At 37.9% G+C, this 19,543-nt stretch overlaps 1 protein-coding gene across 1 annotated transcript; it reads left to right on the top strand.

Annotated features, from left to right (window-relative positions):
• Positions 1-1,850: 1,850 nt before the first annotated feature.
• Positions 1,851-18,986, top strand: LOC116893056 (tear acid lipase-like protein). The gene is made up of 9 exons (XM_032895017.1): positions 1,851-1,952; positions 2,166-2,293; positions 3,377-3,568; positions 11,114-11,223; positions 13,124-13,260; positions 14,907-15,050; positions 15,503-15,574; positions 18,188-18,259; positions 18,747-18,986. Exons 1-9 carry the CDS (start codon positions 1,851-1,853, stop codon positions 18,984-18,986), a joined length of 1,197 nt encoding a protein of 398 aa, XP_032750908.1.
• Positions 18,987-19,543: the final 557 nt, after the last annotated feature.

Genomic DNA, 19,543 nt, shown 5'->3' with positions numbered 1-19,543 from the left:
TCTATATTGCCCCTGAAATGCCCTCCAATCACAATCATCTTTCCCAGTACTTTCTCTCTGTGTCTATCCCACCCCCTGCTATCTCATCCCTCGTGTTCCCATGCTCATCGACTCCCAGTCTACCTATAATGTGGACCATTTTCTTGATTAAGGATGAAGGTTGGAGGGCCCAACCCACTGTGGAAGATGCCACCCCTGGGTAGATGGTATAAGAAAAGGAATTGAGCAAGCCATGGGAAGCAAGCCAGTAAGCAGCATTCCTCCCAAGCCTGTGCTTCAGTTCCTGCTTCCTGGTTCCTGCTTTGATTTCCTGCCATGGCCTATTCATGTTAAGTATGGACTACGATCAGGGCATGTAAGCCAAATGAATCATTTTCTCCTCAGTGTGCTCTTGGTGGTTATGTCTATCACAGCAAAGAAAGCACCCTAGGACAATATTCCTGTTTGTTTTCATAAACTATGGGTACTGTGGCTTTGTGAGGATTATGTGTTTTGAATCTGGTATCTCCCAGATTGGAGAGCTTCCTCCATAATTACTTAAATGACAGAAAAGCTGCTTACAAAGCCTCTATTTTGTTCACATCTGCAAGATTTCTCCACACGCAACTTCATTTACGTCATACAGCAAAAGCTTCTGATAAAGTTAGTTACACTTCATTCTTCAAAGCAGCTTAGGATAATGTTTACAGTTTGGACAAAAATACGTATTAATTATCCCCTTCCTAATTACTGAAGAGTTCTTTCATGATATTTACACAATCAGGGAGATGAGACTTTGGAAGAAGCTTTATAGCCCCTGACAGATCACAGAGATGATAATGGTAGGAAGAGATTTCGGGAGTTGTCCATCCAGAGAGCTTTTCAACTGTTTGGTTTCTTGGCAAATGTCAGAGTTCACTGCAGTCCTAGCAGTTCATTGTAGAGGAAGCCATCCAAAGAACACATTCATGCTGATATTTATATAGAGAAGAAAGGACAGAGAGAATTAAAATTTCATTTACACTCCAGAGAGCCTAGAGACTTTACATCGGTGACAGTGAGTATGAAGTTGTGGTATTTCAAACCTTTTTAGAATTTCAGTTCACAGCATATTCATACAGGAAATTTGTTCTGTTTTAGATATAGCATAATTTCCATTGAAAATTACCACTGTGATCGACTGTACAGAAAGTTAGTTTGCTATGTTGTATTTTTCTTCTTTTCTCCACAGTAATCATTTATGAGAAAAAAAAGCAATAGAACAGAACACAGCCAAGTTGGTGTCTGGAGCAGAATCTATATCAAGGGGAAAGTTAATAATTTGTGTTGAAAATATTTCGTTACCAGTATTTGTACTTTCTTTACAAATGTTATGGAACATTCTGAAAACATCTGTGGCATGAGTGCATCTTGTGTTAATATTCATGAAAAGAAGACTATGTTGGCAGTAGTGACTACATAAGGTCCCTTGGAGCCAAACGCTCTGGTTCCCTGAGGCTGGTCATCCATGTTGCTTCTCTCACACGAGTTATGGTTGTTCTATCATTCTTCCCAGCTTTATTCTGTTAGGATAGCATTGTTAAAGGTTTTAGATGAACATGCATAATAGCTTTGTTGAAGAAACCAAATAACGATCTTGATTAAATGAAGGCAAGTTCCAGAAAGGTGGTTTTCTGATAGTATGCACAATTACTTTGCATTGTATATAAGCTGCCCTTTCAAACGTGCAGAGGTACTCCTGAGTCTTAGAGGATAATGTGACCAATGTTTCAGTATGTAAGGTGACAGATGGACAATGTACATCCAATAACATGAGCTTACCTGGCAACAGGTACTGTATTATGCTAATAAATATTTCCCAGCAGGTTTAAATGTGGTGGCTACTGAGAACATTGTGTTTTGTCCATGTGATTGGAAGCATATTTTGTTTTTTGAATGCCAAACCGAAGAATCCTGAAGCCAATATGAATGTTGTAAGCTATTCCCATTAATCAGCATACTTTCAAAGATTTCTCCCTATGCCTTTCACACATCCTTTTCCAAATGGTCGCATTTATGATAATTTGAAATTTCTCTTTACGAGAAACACACTACCATATTCTATAAAGAAAATTTACTGGAGAATCATAACAATGTTCAGGTGACCAAACTAATAAAAGTCACTATGTTTTCCCTTCTGTATTTAGAGTCAGATAATTTCCCACTGGGGCTATGAAAGTGAAGAACACGAGGTTACGACTGAGGATGGCTATATCCTCTTAATCTTCCGGATTCCACGTGGGAAGAATGAGAACAAGGGCTCACAGAACAGTGAGTGACAAAAAGTGGTCAGAGCGAAAGGCGCACTGTGCAAACCCTTGCATTATTAACCGCTCCTGAGGAGTCCCCAGATCTCCCCGGCTTCCACATGCAAAGCTAGGCTTCCATCCTGTATGATACTTGCCATGGGAGTCGATGTTATTAGAAGAAAAAGCATCACCGGTTATGAGACTTTAGATTTCTGGGCAGAATAAACGCTCAGAATCCCTGCCTGAAAAGGCAAGAGCTTCCAGCATTGACTATAATGCTTAACAGTTCCGAGAATTCACTATGTCGTTCTTCATAACAGTGGTATTGGGTTCTTTCTGACTAAATGTCTAAGTATTCAAGGATTTGTTGAAGTTATTTATTAAATATTCTGATAATATCTTTTGCTTGGAAATCTTATAAATTAAAAACATTTAATAGGGAAATTCATATCTACTCAATAAAGAGCAGGAAGAAGAAAGTAATCCTGTGAGTCCAGTGATTATTTTATTCTGAGGGAAACAAGTGATAGTTATAGATATTGAGTGAGGAGAATCTGCTGGTAACACCTCCATTTGGATTGCAACCGCCCTATGGTAAATAAACAAGCTGACAAAACAAAACAATCAAACAACAACAATAAAACAAAATAACAACAAAAGAAAAAACAAAAACAAAAACAAAAACAAAACAAAACAAAACAAAAAAACAAAAACCAAGCATCGTCGCTTTTAATCACAGCACCTGGAAGGCAGAAGCTAATAGATCTGTGTGAGTTCGAGGCAACCCTGGTCTACATAACAAGTTCCACGCTAGCCAGGGCTATATGCGGAGATGAAGGCCACAAAGCAAAAACAAACAAACAAACAAAAAAACACTAGTCAGAAATAATACCAAAAATCCCCAAATCAAACAGTATTAGGATGACTCAAGATTACATTATCAATCAAATATTTCCCAGGAGGAAATAGGTGTCAAAGATGATAAAGAGGACGTAAACATGAGAAAATTACAGGGGCCATACATATATAAAGTATGATGGGCTCCAGGATCTTGCACTCTTAAAAACCAATAAATAACAAATACTTTTCTTTTTCTTTTCAGCTAAGAGGCCAGTCGTGTATTTGCATCATGGACTGACTGTCTCTGCTGATTACTGGGTTCTTGACCCTCCCAGCAACTGCCTGGCCTTTCTTCTGGCAGATGCTGGTTTTGAAGTGTGGCTGGGGAACAGCAGGGGCACTAACAATGCCAGGAAACATGTGCGCCTAGACCCAGACTCTAAAGAATTTTGGGATTTTAGGTAAGAGAAAAGATCTTTTATCCTGGTACATTTTCCTTAAAACTATCTTTAATGTTTCTAAGTTGTCACAGATTTACTCAGCTTGACCGAAATGACACCAATAAAATGTCCTTAACTAAGGGTTGGGGATTTAGCTCAGTGGTAGAGTGGTTGCCTAGCAAGCGCAAGGCCATGGGTTTGGTCCCCAGCTCCGAAAAAAAAAAGAAAAAAAATGTCCTTAACTAATGAATAGTATTTTGAGACTTTAAGATTTATTTTAGTGTGTATCTGTGTATATATGTGTGTAGTGTGTGTGTATAGCTGTGTGTTTATGTGTGTGCATGCATATATATATATATATGTATCAGCATATGCAATGTGTATGTCTGTGTGTCTGTATATGTGTAGTGTGTGTGCACGCATGAATGTATGTCTGTGCATGTGTCTGTGATGTGCTTGTCTTTGCGTGTACTATGTATGCATGTATGTTAATAATATGGGAGTATAGAGGTCACAGGATTTGTATCTATCCGACTGGGAAGCTGGAGTTTAGGTGGTGGTGAGCTGTTACTTAGAGCAGTGAGTGTCTTGAAGCACTGAGACATCTCCAGCTCCTTGAATAACATTTTTGAAGGTTGATAGGTTAAAGGTGGACAAAATTTTATAGTATTTATTTAGTTTCAGATAAAAATTAAAATGTATGTATCATTTCTCTATATCTCTTGACTTGTAACTACTAATCACTGTGCTACTTCACCTTGTTATTTTAGAGGCTATTTCATTGAATTTGATATTTGAATTGATATTTGAACAGAAAAGATGCCCGATTCTGTATATATTGTTTGATAAGCATACATCCCAGTTCGAAACATAGGTATATTTTTCTTTTGTTGTGGCTTCTCCTATTTTTTATGAAAAATAATAGGGAAGGAATAAAAGAGACAAAATACTTAAGATCCATTTCTTTTTTTCCATCTTTATTAACTTGGGTATTTCTTATTTACACTTCGATTGTTATTCCCTTTCATTGTTTCTGGGCGAATATCCCCCTAACCCCTCCCACTCCCCTTCTCTATGGGTGTTTCCCTCCCCATCCTCCCCCCATTACCGCCCTCCACCCAACAATCACATTCACTGGGGGTTCAGTCTTGGCAGGACCCAGGGCTTCCCCTTCTACTGGTGCTCTTACTAGGATATTCATTGCTACCTATGAGGTTGGAGCCCAGGGTCAGTCCATGTATAGTCTTTGGGTAGTGGCTTAGTCTCGGGATGCACTGGTTGGTTGGGATTGTTGTTCAAGCCCCTTCAAGCTCTTCCAGGCCATTATAAGATTCCTTCAACGGGGGTCACATTCTCAGTTCAGTGGTTTAATGATGGCATTCGCCTATGTATTTGCTGAATTATGGCTGTGTCTCTCAGGAGAGATCTACATCCGGTTCCTGTCGGCCTCCACTTCTTTGCTTCATCCATCTTGTCTAGTTTGGTGGCTGTATATGTATGGGCCACAGGTGGGGCAGGCTCTGAATGAGTGTTCCTTCTGCCTCTGTTCTAAACTTTGCCTCCCTATTCTCTCCCAAGGGTATTCTTGTTCCCCTTTTAAAGAAGGAGTGAAGCATTCACATTCTGGTCATCCTTCTTGAGTTTCATGTACTCTGTGCATCTAGGGTAATTAGAGCGTTTGGGCTAATAGCCACTTATCAATGAATGCATACTATGTGTGTTTTACTGTGATTGGATTACCTAACTCAAGATGATATTTTCCAGTTCCATCCAATTGCCTATGAATTTCCTAAAGTCATTGTTTGTGATAGCTGAGTAATATTCCATTGTGTAGATGTACCACATTTTCTGTATCCATTCTTCTGTTGAAGGGCATCTGGGTTCTTTCCAGCTTCTGGCTATTATAAATAAGGCTGCTATGAACATAGTGGAGCATGTGCCTTTGTTATAAGTTGGGGCATCTTTTGGGTATATGCCCAAGAGAGGTATAGCTGGGTCCTCAGGTAGTTCAACGTCCAATTTTCTGAGGAACCTCCAGACTGATTTCCAGAATGTTTGTACACAGTCTGCAATCCCTCCAACAATGGAGGAGTGTTCCTCTTTCTCCACATCCTCGCCAGCACCTGCTGTCACCTGAGTTTTTTATCTTAGCCATTCTCACTGGTGTGATGTGAAATCTCAGGGTTGTTTTGATTTGCATTTCCCTTATGACTAAAGATGTTGAACATTTCTTTAGGTGTTTCTCAGTCATTTGGCATTCCTCAGCTGTGAATTTTTGTTTAGCTCTGAACCTCATATTTTGGATATAAGCCTTCTATCAGTTGTAGGATTGGTAAAGATCTTTTCCAAATCTGTTGGTTGCTGTTTTCTCCTAACAACAGTGTCCTTTGCCTTACAGAAGCTTTGCAGTTTTATGAAATTCCATTTGTCGATTCTTGATCTTAGAACATAAGCCATTGGTGTTTTGTTCTGGAAATTTTCTCCAGTGCCCATGTGTTCGAGATTCTTCCCCACTTTTTCTTCTATTAGTTTGAGTGTATCTGGTTTGACGTGGAGGTCCTTGATCCACTTGGACTTAAGCTTTGTAGAGGGTGATAAGCTTGGATCAATCTGCATTCTTCTACCTGTTGACCTCCAGTTGAACCAACACCATTTGCTGAAAATGCTATCTTTTTACATTGGCTGGTTTTGGCTCTTTTGTCAAAAATCAAGTGACCCTAGGTGTGTGGGTTCATTTCTGGGTCTTCAATTCTGTTCCATTGGTCTATCTGTCTGTCTCTGTACCAATACCATGCAGTTTTTATCACTATTGCTCTGTAATACTGCTTGAGTTCAGGGATAGTGATTCCCCCGGAAGTCCTTTTATTGTTGAGGATAATTTTAGCTATCCTGGGTTTTTTGTTGTTCCAGATAAATTTGCAAATTTTTCTTTCTAACTCTCTGAAGAATTGGATTGGTATTTTGATGGGGATTGTATTGAATCTGTAGATAGCTTTTGGTAAAATGGCCATTTTTAATATATTAATCCTGCCAATCCATGAGCATGGGAGATCTTTCCATCTTCTGAGATCTTCTTCAATTTCTTTCTTCAGAGGCTTGAAGTTCTTATCCTACAGATCTTTTACTTGCTTGATTAAAGTCACACCAAGCTATTTTATATTATTTGGGACTATTATGAAGGGTGTTATTTCCCTAATTTCTTTCTTGGGTTGTTTCTCTTTTGTGTAGAGGAAGGCTACTGATTTATTTGAGTTGATTATATACCCAGCCACTTTGCTGAAAATGTTTATCAGGTTTAATAGTTCTCTGGTGGAACTTTTGGGATCACTTAAATATACTATCATATCATCTGCAAATAGTGATATTTTGACTTCTTCTTTTCCAATCTGTATCCCCTTGATCTCTTTTTGTTGTCTGATTGCTCTGGCTAGAACTTCAAGAACTATATTGAATAAGTAGAGAGAGAGTGGGCAGCCTTGTCTAGTCCCTGATTTCAGTGGGATTGCTTCAAGTTTCACTCCATTTAGTTTAATGTTAGCAACTGGTTTCCTGTATATGGCTTTTACTATGTTTAGGTATGGGCTTTGAATTCCTATCCTTTCCAGGACTTTTAGGGGTGTTGAATTTTGTCAAATGCTTTCTCATCATGTAATGAAATGATCATGTGATTTTTATCTTTCAGTTTGTTTATACAGTGGATTACATTGATGGTTTTCTGTGTATTAAACCATCCCTACATGCCTGGGATGAAGCCTAGTTGATCATGATGGATGATTGTTTTAATGTGCTCTTGGATTCAGTTTGTAAGAATTTTATTGAGTATTTTTGCGTTAGTATTCATAAGGGAAATTGGTCTAAAGTTCTCTTTCTTTGTTGGGTCTTTGTGTGGTTTAGGTATAAGAGTAATTGTGGTTTCATAGAAGGAATTCGGTGGCACTCCATCTGTTTCAATTTTGTGGAATAGTTTGGATAGTATTGGTATGAGGTCTTCTATGAAGGTCTGATAGAATTCTGCACTGAAGCCACCTGGATCTGGGCTGGTTTTGGTTTGGAGACCTTTAATGACTGCTTCTATTTCTTTAGGAGTTGTGGGGTTGTTTAAATGGTTTATCTGTTCCTGATTTAACTTCGGTACCTGGTTTCTGTCTAAGAAATTGTCCATTTCCTGCAGATTTTCAAGTTTTGTTGAATATAGGCTTCTGTACTAGGATCTGATGATTTTTTGAATTTCCTCTGAATCTGTAGTTATGTCTCCCTTTTCATTTCTGATTTTGTTAATTTGGACACACTCTCTGTGTCCTCCTGTTATTCTGGCTAAGGATTTATCTACCTTGTTGACTTTCTCAAAGAACCAACTTTTGGTTCTGTTGATTCTTTCTATGGTCCTTTTTGTTTCTACTTGGTTGATTTCGGCTCTGAGTTTGATTATTTCCTGCCTTCTACTCCTCCTGGGTGTATTTGCTTCTTTTTGTTCTAGAGCTTTTAAGTGTGCTGTCAAGCTGCTGATATATGCTCTCTCCTGTTTCTTTCTGCAGGCACTCAGAGCTCTGAGTTTTCCTCTTAGCACAGGTTTCATTGTGTCCCATAAGTTTGGGTATGTTGTACCTTCATTTTCATTAAATTCTAAGAATTATTTAATATCTTTCTTATTTCTCCCTTGACCAGGATATCATTGAGTAGAGCACTGTTCAACTTCCATGTATATGTGGGCGTTCTTCCCTTATTGTTGTTGAAAACCAGCTTTAGCCCATGGTGATCTGATGGATGCATGGGATTATTTCTATCTTTCTGTATCTGTTGAGGCCTGTTTTATGACCGCTTATATGGTCAAATTTGTAGATAGTACCATGAGGTGGTGAGAAGAATGTATATCCTTTTGTTTTAGGATAGAATGTTTTATAAATATCTGTTAAGTCCATTTGGTTCATGACTTCTCTTAGTCTGTCTACGTCTCTGTTTAATTTCTGTTTCCATGATCTGTCCATTGATGAGAGTGGGGTGTTGAAATCTCCTAGTATTATTGTGTGAGGTGCAATGTGTGCTTTGAGCTTTAATAAGGTTTCTTTTATGTATGTAGGTGCCCTTGTATTTGGAGCATAGATATTTAGAATTGAGAGTTCATCTTGGTGGATTTTTCCTTTGATGAATATGAAGTGTCCTTCCTTATCTGTTTTGATGACTTTTGGTTGAAAATCGATTTCATTCGATATTAGAATAGCTACTCCAGCTTGCTTCTTCAGACCACTTGCCTGGAAAGTTGTTTTCCAGCCTTTCACTCTGAGGTAGTGTCTGTCTTTGTCTCTGAGGTGTGTTTCCTGTAGGCAGCAGAATGCAGGGTCCTCATTGCTTATCCAGTTTGTTAATGTATGTCTTTTTATTGGGGAGTTCAGTCCATTGATGTTGAGAGATATTAAGGAATAATGATTGGTGCTTCCTGCTATATTTGTATTTGGATGTGAGATTATATTTGTGTGTTTCTGTTTGTTTTGTTGCCAAGATGATTAGTTTCTTGCTTTTTCTAGGGTGTAGCTTGTCTTGTTGTGTTGGGCTTTACCATGTATTGTCCTTTGTAGGACTGGATTTGTAGAAAGATATTGTGTAAATTTGGTTTTGTCATGGAATATCTTGGTTTCTCCATCTATGTTAATTGAGAGGTTTGCTGGACACAGTAACCTTGGCTGGCATTTGTGTTCTCTTATGGTCTGTATGACATCTGTCTAGGATCTTCTGGCTTTCATAGTCTCTGGTGAGAAGTGTGGTATGATTCTGATAGGTCTGCTTTTTATATGTTATTTGACCATTTTCCCTTACTGCCTTTAATATTCTTTCTTTATTTTGTGCGTTTGGTGTTTTGTCTATTATGTGACAGGAGGAGTTTCTTTTCTGGTCCAATCTATGTGGAGTTCTGTAGGCTTCTTGTATGTTTATGGGCATCTCTTTTTTAGGTTAGGGAATTTTTCTTCTATGATTTTGTTGAAGATATTTACTGGTCCTTTGAGCTGGGAGTCTTCACTCTCTTCTATACCTATTATCCTCACGTTTGATCTTCTCATTGAGTACTGGATTTCGTGTAGGTTTTGGACCAGTAGCTTTTTCGGTTTTACATTATCTTTGACAGTTGTGTTGATGATTTCTATGGAATCCTCTACTCCTGAGATTCTCTCTTCTATCTCTTGTATTCTGTTGGTGATGCTTGTATCTCTGGCTCCTTGTCTCTTCCTTTGGTTTTCTATATCCAGGGTTATCTCCCTTTGTGCTTTCTTTATTGCTTCTATTTCCATTTTTAATTCCTTTACCTCCTGGAATTCTTTCAGGGATTTTTGTGATTCCTCTCTATAGGCTTCTACTTGTTTATTTATGTTTTCCTGTGTTTCTCTAAGGGAGTTCTTCATGTCTTTCATGAAGTCCTCCAGCATCAGGATCAAATGTGATTTAAATCTAGATCTTGCTTTTCTGGTGTGTTTGGATATTCAGTGTTTGCTTTGGTGGGAGAATTGGGCTCTGATGATGCCATGTAGTCTTGGTTTCTGTTGCTTGGACTCCTGTGCTTGCCTCTCCCCATCAGGTTTTCACTGGTGTTACTTTGTTCTGCTATTTCTGACAGTGGCTAGACCGTCCTATAGGCCTGTATGTCAAGAGTGCTGTAGACCTGTTTTCCTCCAGCCAGTTTTGGAAACAGAGTGTTCTGCTTTCAGGCATGTAGTCTTTCCTGTCTACTGGTCATCAGCTGTTCCTGTGGGCATGTTTCCTGAGTCCACCAGGCATGTCGCTTGGAGCAGAAAAGTTGGTCTTACCTGTGGTCCCGTTTCTAAAGTTGGTCCTGGGGGGCTGCTTTTGAGGTCTCCATGAGGGTGGCAACCAGGAGGGCCTACGCCACCTTTACCCAGGGCCCCTATGCACCGGGGTCCCAGATGGTGTTAGGTGTTTTCCTCTGGAGTCAGAAATGTCGGCAGAGTGTAGTCTCTTCTGGCTTCCCAAGCGTGTCTGCTAATCTGAAGGTTTAGCTCTCTCTCTCACGGGATTTGGGTGCAGGGAGCTGTAGACTGGGTCCCTTCAGGTCCACGTGGTGTCTGGACCGCAGGGGACCTGCTGCTTGAGTCTTAGGATTAATTTCTATCACAAAATGCCAGACGATCTTTGTGAAACGTGTCCCTGTTGTCTAAAAGCTCTTCCCATTTTCCTTTTTTTGGTATCTATCAACTTCACTGACCATTTTAATGTACTGTGCCCAAACACAAATAACAACTATTCAAACATGTTATGGGAATATCATGATATATTTATCATAAACTCTGGTACAGAAAAAATGAATTTAGAGATACAGTTAGTCATTTAATTGGCTCTGATCTCTGGCTCTGGTCAAAGTACACAAACGAGATCATGCCAAGGCACTGTGGGTATTGTAGGAAGCAGGAGGAGACCTGGTAGAGGCTCTGCAGGAGATATTTGATCATTTTTGTCTCAGCACTTATGTATGTAGCCCTGGAGGAATTATTTTTAAGTCTCTGCTAAGGTGATGTTCAGTTACTATAATTAACAAAATCTCTCTGTTTTTGTTTTATACAGTTTTAATGAACAAATAGAATACGACCTCCCAGCCATCATTTATTTCATTTTGAATGAGACAAGACAAACACAAATTTACTATATTGGCCATTCCCAGGGCGTCTATCTTGGTATGTGGAGAGAGACTGAAACCTGAACACAGTAATTTTGATCACAAACCACACAAATATTCTTTAGCAATAAATTAGTTTTTAGAAATGACACTTTGTCAGTATTTAGGAACATTCAGACTTGCCAGAAAATTTTAAATCCAGTTGTTATAATGGTTTCATTTGTTACCAGACATGTTTGGTGTTGTTTGATACAGGGTCTTCTATGTAGCACAGGCTGGCCTCAGCTATGCAACTATTGACTCCACTGAAATTACAGCCATGGGCAATTGTACATGGCTAATCTTTTTCAAAATAACAGGAAGAATAATAGACACATTTTTTCCTTTTCTTTTTTTCAGAGCTGGGGTCCGAACCCAGGGCCTTAGGCTTGCTAGGCAAGCGCCCTACCACTGAGCTAAATCCCCAACCCCAATAGACACATTTTTAATCATTATAATTTCCTCCATAAAAGATAGTTGAACAATGTAAATGTATTAAGATTCACATGGGATTCACTTCACCTTCCAAAGCAAAGCTCAATGCCTTGTTCTTTTAGGTCTAACTGATTTCTTAAAGAAAAATTGATGTACACACACTGCTTTTAATTTATTTATTTATCTTATTGATTTATTTTATTTATCTTTTATGTATTTATTTAATTCATGTAGGCACTCTGAATATTTAAATGCAGAGGACCTAGTGAGCATCCACAGAGCTCTGAGTAGTATTGTGCTGTCCTGGTCTGGAGCATGCTCATTTACTCATTGCAAATATAAGGAGAAAAAAAAAACTTGTTTCCAAACCTTATGCTACCCGAGAAAACATTTTTAATCAATTTTCATGCCACTTTAAAAAAATACTGTGTTTTTCCCCTTAATTTATTTGTTTATTCACTTTACAGCCCTGCTACCTATTCCCCTCTCATACAGTCCCTCCCAACACTCTCCCTCCCCTTTTCTTCTGAAAATACAATGTCCTTACTACTTTGTTGACTATTAGCTACAATGTGCATGTACATTGTACACTAAAGAAATGTACTTCTCCTAAATCTCACAGTGGAGATAATTTTGCTTGGTGCTTACTAGATGGAAATAGATGCCCTCATTTTCTTTGAGTTGTAACAAGCAAAATTGTCTCCACATGTTCCTAATTTCCCCTGGGAGCAAACATCCTCAATGAGAAAGCACTAAAAATAGAATGGTATTTACTAAGGGTTTTCATGGAAGTTGTAAACTATAATTTGATTATGTTACTCCCATTATATCACACACACACACACACACACACACACACACACACACACACACACACACACACACACACAATGGAGCCTGGGATTGGAGGAAAGAATTCCTGAGAAGCCATAAACATCGTTTACCAGCCACAGAGGCGCGTGTCCATACCCAACTACAAGAGAAGATTTGTATGGTTAAAAAAAATTAAGGTGAAATTTAATGGAGTAGCCATTTTTTAAGGTAGGCTACTCAACTCTTGAAAGCAATTGGTGTATGCAGGTCTTCCATGCAAACCACAGAAGAAAAAAGTATTGAAAAGATTGATATGATAGAAATGTAACACTGGATTTCAAAAGTGTTAGAGAGATTGATTAACAATAGGGAAATACTTGATTTGTCCAGATTTTCACTTTTTGGCAGTAAGAGCAACAACTCACTAAGTTACTGAATGTCTAGCTAAGCAAGCACAACCTTTCGCAGTGACTGGAAAAATGAAGGCCACGTCAAGTAGACTTGAAAGTCACAGGTGCTGTGCTTCCAGATGGATCAGAGAATCACCTGAGTAAAGACTGAAACATATGACAAACGATACTCCTGCAGTCTCAGTGGAGACTAAAAGTTCAGAGAACTTCGAACCAAGGGGAAAATACCTAGAAGTGATCTGTTCTTTTGTTTTCTTTCAGCTTATGCGGCGTTTGCAACAAACCCACAACTGGCCCAGAAGATCAAAATCAACTTTGCCCTGGGCCCTGTTGTGATCACCAAGTATCTGACAGGTGTCTTTCGCACAATTGCATACATTCACCCAACAGTGATCAAGGTTTGTAATACTTTCTAACAACCCCTTACCAGTTAGGTACAGTTTTCAAAAATAGAAGTGATACCCAGTCGAACATGCTGAGACAGCCCCACACCGCCTCCCTGCTCAGCACCCTGGTGGCCACACACAGCTCTCCCATAGCTGGTAATGCATTTCCTAGGGTGCTGAGTCCTGTCAGCTACCAGTGGACCATGAATAGTTTTCCTTTTTCTCACCTACTTTTCCTATCTACTGAAACCTTATTAACAGATTTTATCATAAAAATGTTCCGTGTGCATTTTTTTTAAAGGTTTCAGACTGAGATGTCAATAGAATGACTGAGATTTTTTTTCCCTTTTAACTTATTTTTGCTTTCCATTGTCTGGACTGTAACACATTTAATTTTCCCCATTGTTTTAAAAGTCCTTCTAATTGCATCTTGTACAGAGTGCTGAATAATATATTAATATAAAATAAATATAATTATAAATGCTTTAGTTTGCAGAGAAACTTTAGTCAGCAAAGTTGGATTCAGGGTTTTGCCTCATCAACACACTATTGAGTACACTTCTTCTGTACTCTTGCCCTCAGTTTGTCTCTTTCAAATAGGGAGCCATCTATAATTCTGACATGGAGTTAAGTCTTATTTCGAACTCTCTCGTCCTGTTTTAGTTGTAGAGTACACTAGCGGCACGTTAATCACTGAGAAAACCTTTATGTCCTCTCTAAAGATCAAGTGGGTGGCTCTTGTAGGGTTCAAATCCTCTTTCTTCGTGTGTATCTGGACGTGTCTGTGTGAGCGCATGTTCTATGTGCATGTGTGTGAGGGAATGTTAGAAATGTTGCGTGATGAATGAATAGCATTCATAAATATCATGATATCTTGTTAGAAACCAGTTGCATTCTGTGCTGTTTTATCAAGCTCCTGTGTTCATGGTCATTTGGTCTTTTTATTCTTTACCTCCCAGTTAGCTTCTACAACTGGTTTGTGACATCAGAGGGTTTTTTGGGGTTTTTTTTGGGGGGTGGGTAACTTTGCTAGACTCTCTTGTCATGTAGTGGACTGGTAAAATGATTCAATGTGTAGTGGCACTGTGTCAACTTGTAGCTGTGTTTGATGACCTGAGTTCATCCTCTGAGCCCCACATACTGCAAGGAGAGACTCCTCAAATGTCCTGCATGTGCTGTGGTGCACATAAATGAATGTTATAGAATACTCTTACCTGACATGTACTAGGGACATGCCTTTTCATTATCTAAAGTATATGATAATTACTTTAAACAATATGTTTGCCACATATCTAATTTTTAGACATTAGCTTCATTATTAATTTGATGGATTTATAGCTCACATAAATTAAAAGACATTCATTACAAGTATAGACTTAAAATTTTTGATATGTGAAAAGCCACAATACTTGCTCATTTAAACAATGACATAGACGATCTCTGTCACCTCAGATAATTAGTTATTCACCAAAGTGTTCTGATAGAGCTGAAAAGTACGTTTTTATGGCATGACTTAGAAGGCATAAAACGTAATAGTGAACAAGACCATATAACTTTATCAGGATGTTGAAATGTTGCTTTGTGACTCAAATTCCTTCTATTCTTGCTTCTGACTGGACAAATGTCTCGGAGCTACTATTTAAATATGTCATTTTCAGACCATGTTTGGTGAAAAGGATATATTCAGCAAATCAAATGCGAATGACATCCTTCGGTTCTTGTGCCATCGGGAACAAATTGCAACAGCTTGTACTAGTCTTCTAATAGTGTTGTTTGGATACAACCCCGGGAACTTAAATGAGGTATGTGCGATTTTTGTTTTCAGGAAAATGTTTTTCTAATAATGGTTGGTGATGTTACCATTTTCTTACTGGGCACATCTTAAAGTTGAGGACTATTTGCTTCCATTATATAGAATATGCTATGTAATGATGTAATAATATGAACAGCTCATATTTTAAAATGTGGCATAGTTTGCAAAGTTATAAATGCGGCTGTAGAAATCCATCTATATCATACGTGGATGAATACCTGGGTATCACGAATTTAAAATTTTAATACATATTTCCCCGACTTTTTTTCAATTGTCCTTTAAGATTAAAGTTTTTTTCCCAAGTAGATCATCCCTGCCACATACTATCATATAAACCACAAAAATACTTAGCTTCTTTCTGTGGTAAAAATTTAGTTTTTCCTTTTAATTGATTTAGGAAAGATTTGAATCATATAAGTAACACGTTTTCCTCTTTCCCAGAGTCGTATTGATGTATATACTGAACATATTCCAGCAGGAACTTCAGTTCGAAGTGTACTTCATTTTTCTCAGGTAAACTTTTTCTCTGCTTCAATTTATTCTCTTTTTTGTTTGAAATCTTCCCTCCTTGATAAGACTTGACAATTCCCTAGGTTATAATGATGATGATGATGATGATGATGATGGTGGTGGTGGTGGTGGTGGTGGTGATGGTGATGACGGTGATGGTGATGGTGATGGTGATGGTGATGGAGGTGGTGAGATGATGGTGATGATGATGATGATGATGATGATGATGATGAAAGATGGATGAATGGATGGATAAATAGATAAATGATAGATAGAAAGAAAGAAAGAAAGAAAGATAGATAGATAGATAGATAGATAGATAGATAGATAGATAGATAGATAGATGACAGTGATTGTCTCTGATGTAGAGGAAACACTACTCTATAGGCAAATGATAATTATGAAAAAATTGTTCCATCTCTATCTTTAAAGCAGTAACTTTTGTATTAAAACACATAAAACTAGGCTATCTGGGGCACCTGCTCAGTTGAATCTGGAGGGTCTTATTTGGAGATCTGGCTTGAACCTGGCTTCCAGGAGAGCTGAGGCTATGACCCTAGCCCAGTCCAGAAGCCTTTGGCCACAGAGGGTAAAAATGATTTGAGTTGCAGCAGGATGTCACAGACAGGATGGTGGAACACTGTATTTTCTATAGAAGAAAATATATTTAAATTTAAAAACACAGAAATCTAGTATAAATGTATTTTATGTGAAACTAACAGTAATTTTGACAAGTATCAGGTATTAATAAAAGGCAGAAATTTTGGGTGCCTTTGAAGTATAGGCATACATTATGAACTATTTCTTCATGCATTTAAAAAAAGATTTCTCACAGTAGCAATGTAGGATAAAGATAAAAATGATCTCATCCTACTAAAGCCATTGCCATGACATAAGCTGATAGCTAGAGCTCCCAGGGACGAAACCACCAACCAAAGAGCACACATAGAGGGACCCATGGTTTCTGCTGCATATGTAGCAGAGGATGGCCTTGTTGGGCATCAAGGGAGGGGAGGCCCTTGATCCTTTGAAGGCTTGATACCTCAGGGTAGGGGAATGCCAAGGTGGGGAGGTGGGGGGAGTGTAAGTGGGGGGAAGCTCTCTCATAGAAGCAGGAGGTGGGGGATAGAATAGTGGGTTTCTGGAGGGGAAACCAGAAAAGGGGATAACATTTGAAATGTAAATAAAGAAAATTTCTAATAAAAGAAAAATAAATATATATATCTTCTTATTTGTAATTTTTTCATTCATTCACAGATATTTGTCTTTTAAATTTTATGGTGGTATTTTAGTTTTCTCTGTACTCACTGGATGAAAATGTTTGGCTCTCTTGATCCAGAAGCAGTGGAATGACCTGTGTCCCATTTCAACAGGCGTCTTATAGTGTTACCTGGACGACAGCAGCCTGTTGATCACAGCTCCATAGTCTCAGACTTTGAACCTTGTGAAAAGTCAGTGTAGACATGCGTGAAGATTAGACTGCTATGGAACCCTCATTCCTTAGTACTTTTTACAACTCTAAAAAAATTGGGTTTTCAACAAAAATGTACTAATACTTGAAAGAATTGCCTTTGTCATGAGAACCATCGGAAATGTTTTATACAAAATAAATTCTATACAAATACAGAATAATTCAATTGTATTTTAGTCCTGATACAAATGATACTTTGTATCTGGCATTAAAGCAAACTAATTTATATTTTAAAAGTTTTCCTGTAGCCAGAAAAACATTACCTTATTGTCTTAATGTAAGGTTTCATTGATGCGCACTTAGATAATTTAAAAGGTGTGTGTGAGTGTGTGTGTGTGTGTGTGTGTGTGTGTGTGTACCTGTGTGTGAATGTTCTTGTATGATGGTGTACATGTGTGTGCCAGTGTCTTGTCAAATGGGTGTTTCATATCCCAAAGTGCTGTTTTAATACACTATCCAATTGTTTAGTGAGATGCTATCTCACTGCTCTGAAACTGGCCAGGTATGTTAGGCTCTTTCCCTTAAAAAGCCCCAGGAATCTGTCTGTCTCTGACTTCTAAACTGTAGGATTTCAGATACACCTCAACAATCTTTGCTTTTTTATTCTAGGTTGTGGGTATGAAATTTAGGTCCTAGTGCTTTCAAAGCAAACATCCTACTGACTAAGATATTTCTCCAGTTCCAAAGTATTTCCACTTTAAGAATCAATTATAGCTTGAGTTTTACTTATAGGTCTAAAATTAAATATAGTAAAAATTAATGTTATAACAAATTTGTATAAGAGACATGGATCTCTTATAAAATTGTAACAATACTAACATTTTCACACTTCAGTGTCTTTCTACGTATGACACTACCATACATAGTATATTACTACTGTATTGAATTTTGGTAAAGAATACTTCTATGACTAACTCTCTTAATCGTATTTCATCTGTCTGACTGATGTGGAACGTTTATGCCTGCATTTCAGTTTCCATTCATCCAGGATCACATGATGCGATGATAGAATTTTAGTATACATATATCTTGTTATATTGAATCTTAGCCTGAGGGTCACATGGAAAAGGAGGCAATACAGATCCCCAGCTCTTAGCGACCTTCTTTGGGAAGGTTTCTCAGTAACAGTCTATTTTGTCTTTTAGGGAATCAGATCAGGCTTATTCCAAGCTTATGACTGGGGCAGTGAATCTCTAAATATGCTACACTACAACCAGGTGAGTCTCCATTTACAAATTGTAAAGATTTCTCCCGTTTGGAAAGAGTATGAAAGATCTAAAGAAATGCTTATTTTTTAAAGACTGTTGAATATTTTTATACTTCCCAGGATATTGGTAGACAGATACCATAGAGGGCTTCAAAAAATGAAAACATTTCTTTTAATAACCCTTTACGTATTTCTAGATAGCTTTCCATTCGAAGTTCACAATGGCTGTATGATCTGTCAGAAGGTCATTGATATCTTCATGTCAAACGTAAAAGAACATAAAGTTTGGAAGGTTTCTAGACTGATAAAATTGTGTATGCTACATGATGGCACTTTCCCAGTTGTACATTACTGCCTTGACAAGTGTTGAGAGTTTTTAAATTCTCTCTGAGTTCAGGTACAGATACTGACTGAATCAATTCATAGATTAGAATTTCCAACTCATGGCTCATACTTTGATGTGCTATTAACGTAACATATTCCCTATTTTCCTTTAGTCTACTCCTCCAATATACAACATAGAGGACATGAAGGTTCGAACTGCTATGTGGAGTGGTGAGAGAGATCTTCTGGGAGATCCAAAAGATGTTAAAAACCTGGCAGCAAAAACTCCCAATCTGATTTACCACGAGAAGATTCCTCACTATAATCATATGGATTTTTTACTGGGTAAAGATGCTGTTGTACAAGTGTACAGAAAAATCATTGAATTCATCAATAGAGATCAATCAGAGTGAAGATCCTTTAGTTCTCTGCTTATTTTTCCTGCTTATTTCAGAGGGGGCAGCCTCATCCAAGCAGGGGATGGAATAGGGTGTTTAAGTGGGAAGGGCGATAACATTTGAAATATAAATAAATAAATTGATCAATAAAATAAAGTAGAGTTCTTTGCTTTTCCTTAGTGAAAGGCATTTCTTGATTTCCTCTTCTTTTTGTATTTTTTTTTTGATGTGGCCTTGGCTGTCCTGGAACTCATTCTGTAGACTGGGCTGGCCTCACACTGAGATCCATCTGCCTCTGTCTCCTGAGGAATGGAATTAAAGGTGTGCAAAACCACCACTTGGCATTATTGTGGGGTTTTTTTTGCCTTGTATAATTTATGTAAATTCTATGTCCAAAATGAATAAAATCTAATAATAAAACATTTATTTCACCTTGCAAACATTTTCTAATTTAGGCATACTTATTTATACATCACTGAGAAGAAATATCTTTGAACCACAGGACTAAACTTTATCTGAAATAAGGAAATTTCACAATAGATACAAGAATAAATCACATAGTGGTCTATATG

Source organism: Rattus rattus, chromosome 2 (genome assembly GCF_011064425.1).
Source record: "Rattus rattus isolate New Zealand chromosome 2, Rrattus_CSIRO_v1, whole genome shotgun sequence".
NCBI classification, from domain to species: Eukaryota; Metazoa; Chordata; class Mammalia; order Rodentia; family Muridae; genus Rattus; species Rattus rattus.
Note: the sequence above shows the minus strand (reverse complement) of the source record. Positions and strands in the feature narration are given on the sequence as shown.

What these genes read in the sequence shown, in the direction of transcription:
- LOC116893056 (XM_032895017.1), top strand. Translation starts at nt 1,851, where the DNA reads ATGTGGTGGCTACTGAGAACATTGTGTTTTGTCCATGTGATTGGAAGC. An exon ending in ACCCCGGGAACTTAAATGAG is followed by an intron (nt 15,051 to 15,502) that starts GTATGTGCGATT and finishes CCTCTTTCCCAG; the next exon opens with AGTCGTATTGATGTATATAC. An exon ending in GTGTACTTCATTTTTCTCAG is followed by an intron (nt 15,575 to 18,187) that starts GTAAACTTTTTC and finishes TTTGTCTTTTAG; the next exon opens with GGAATCAGATCAGGCTTATT.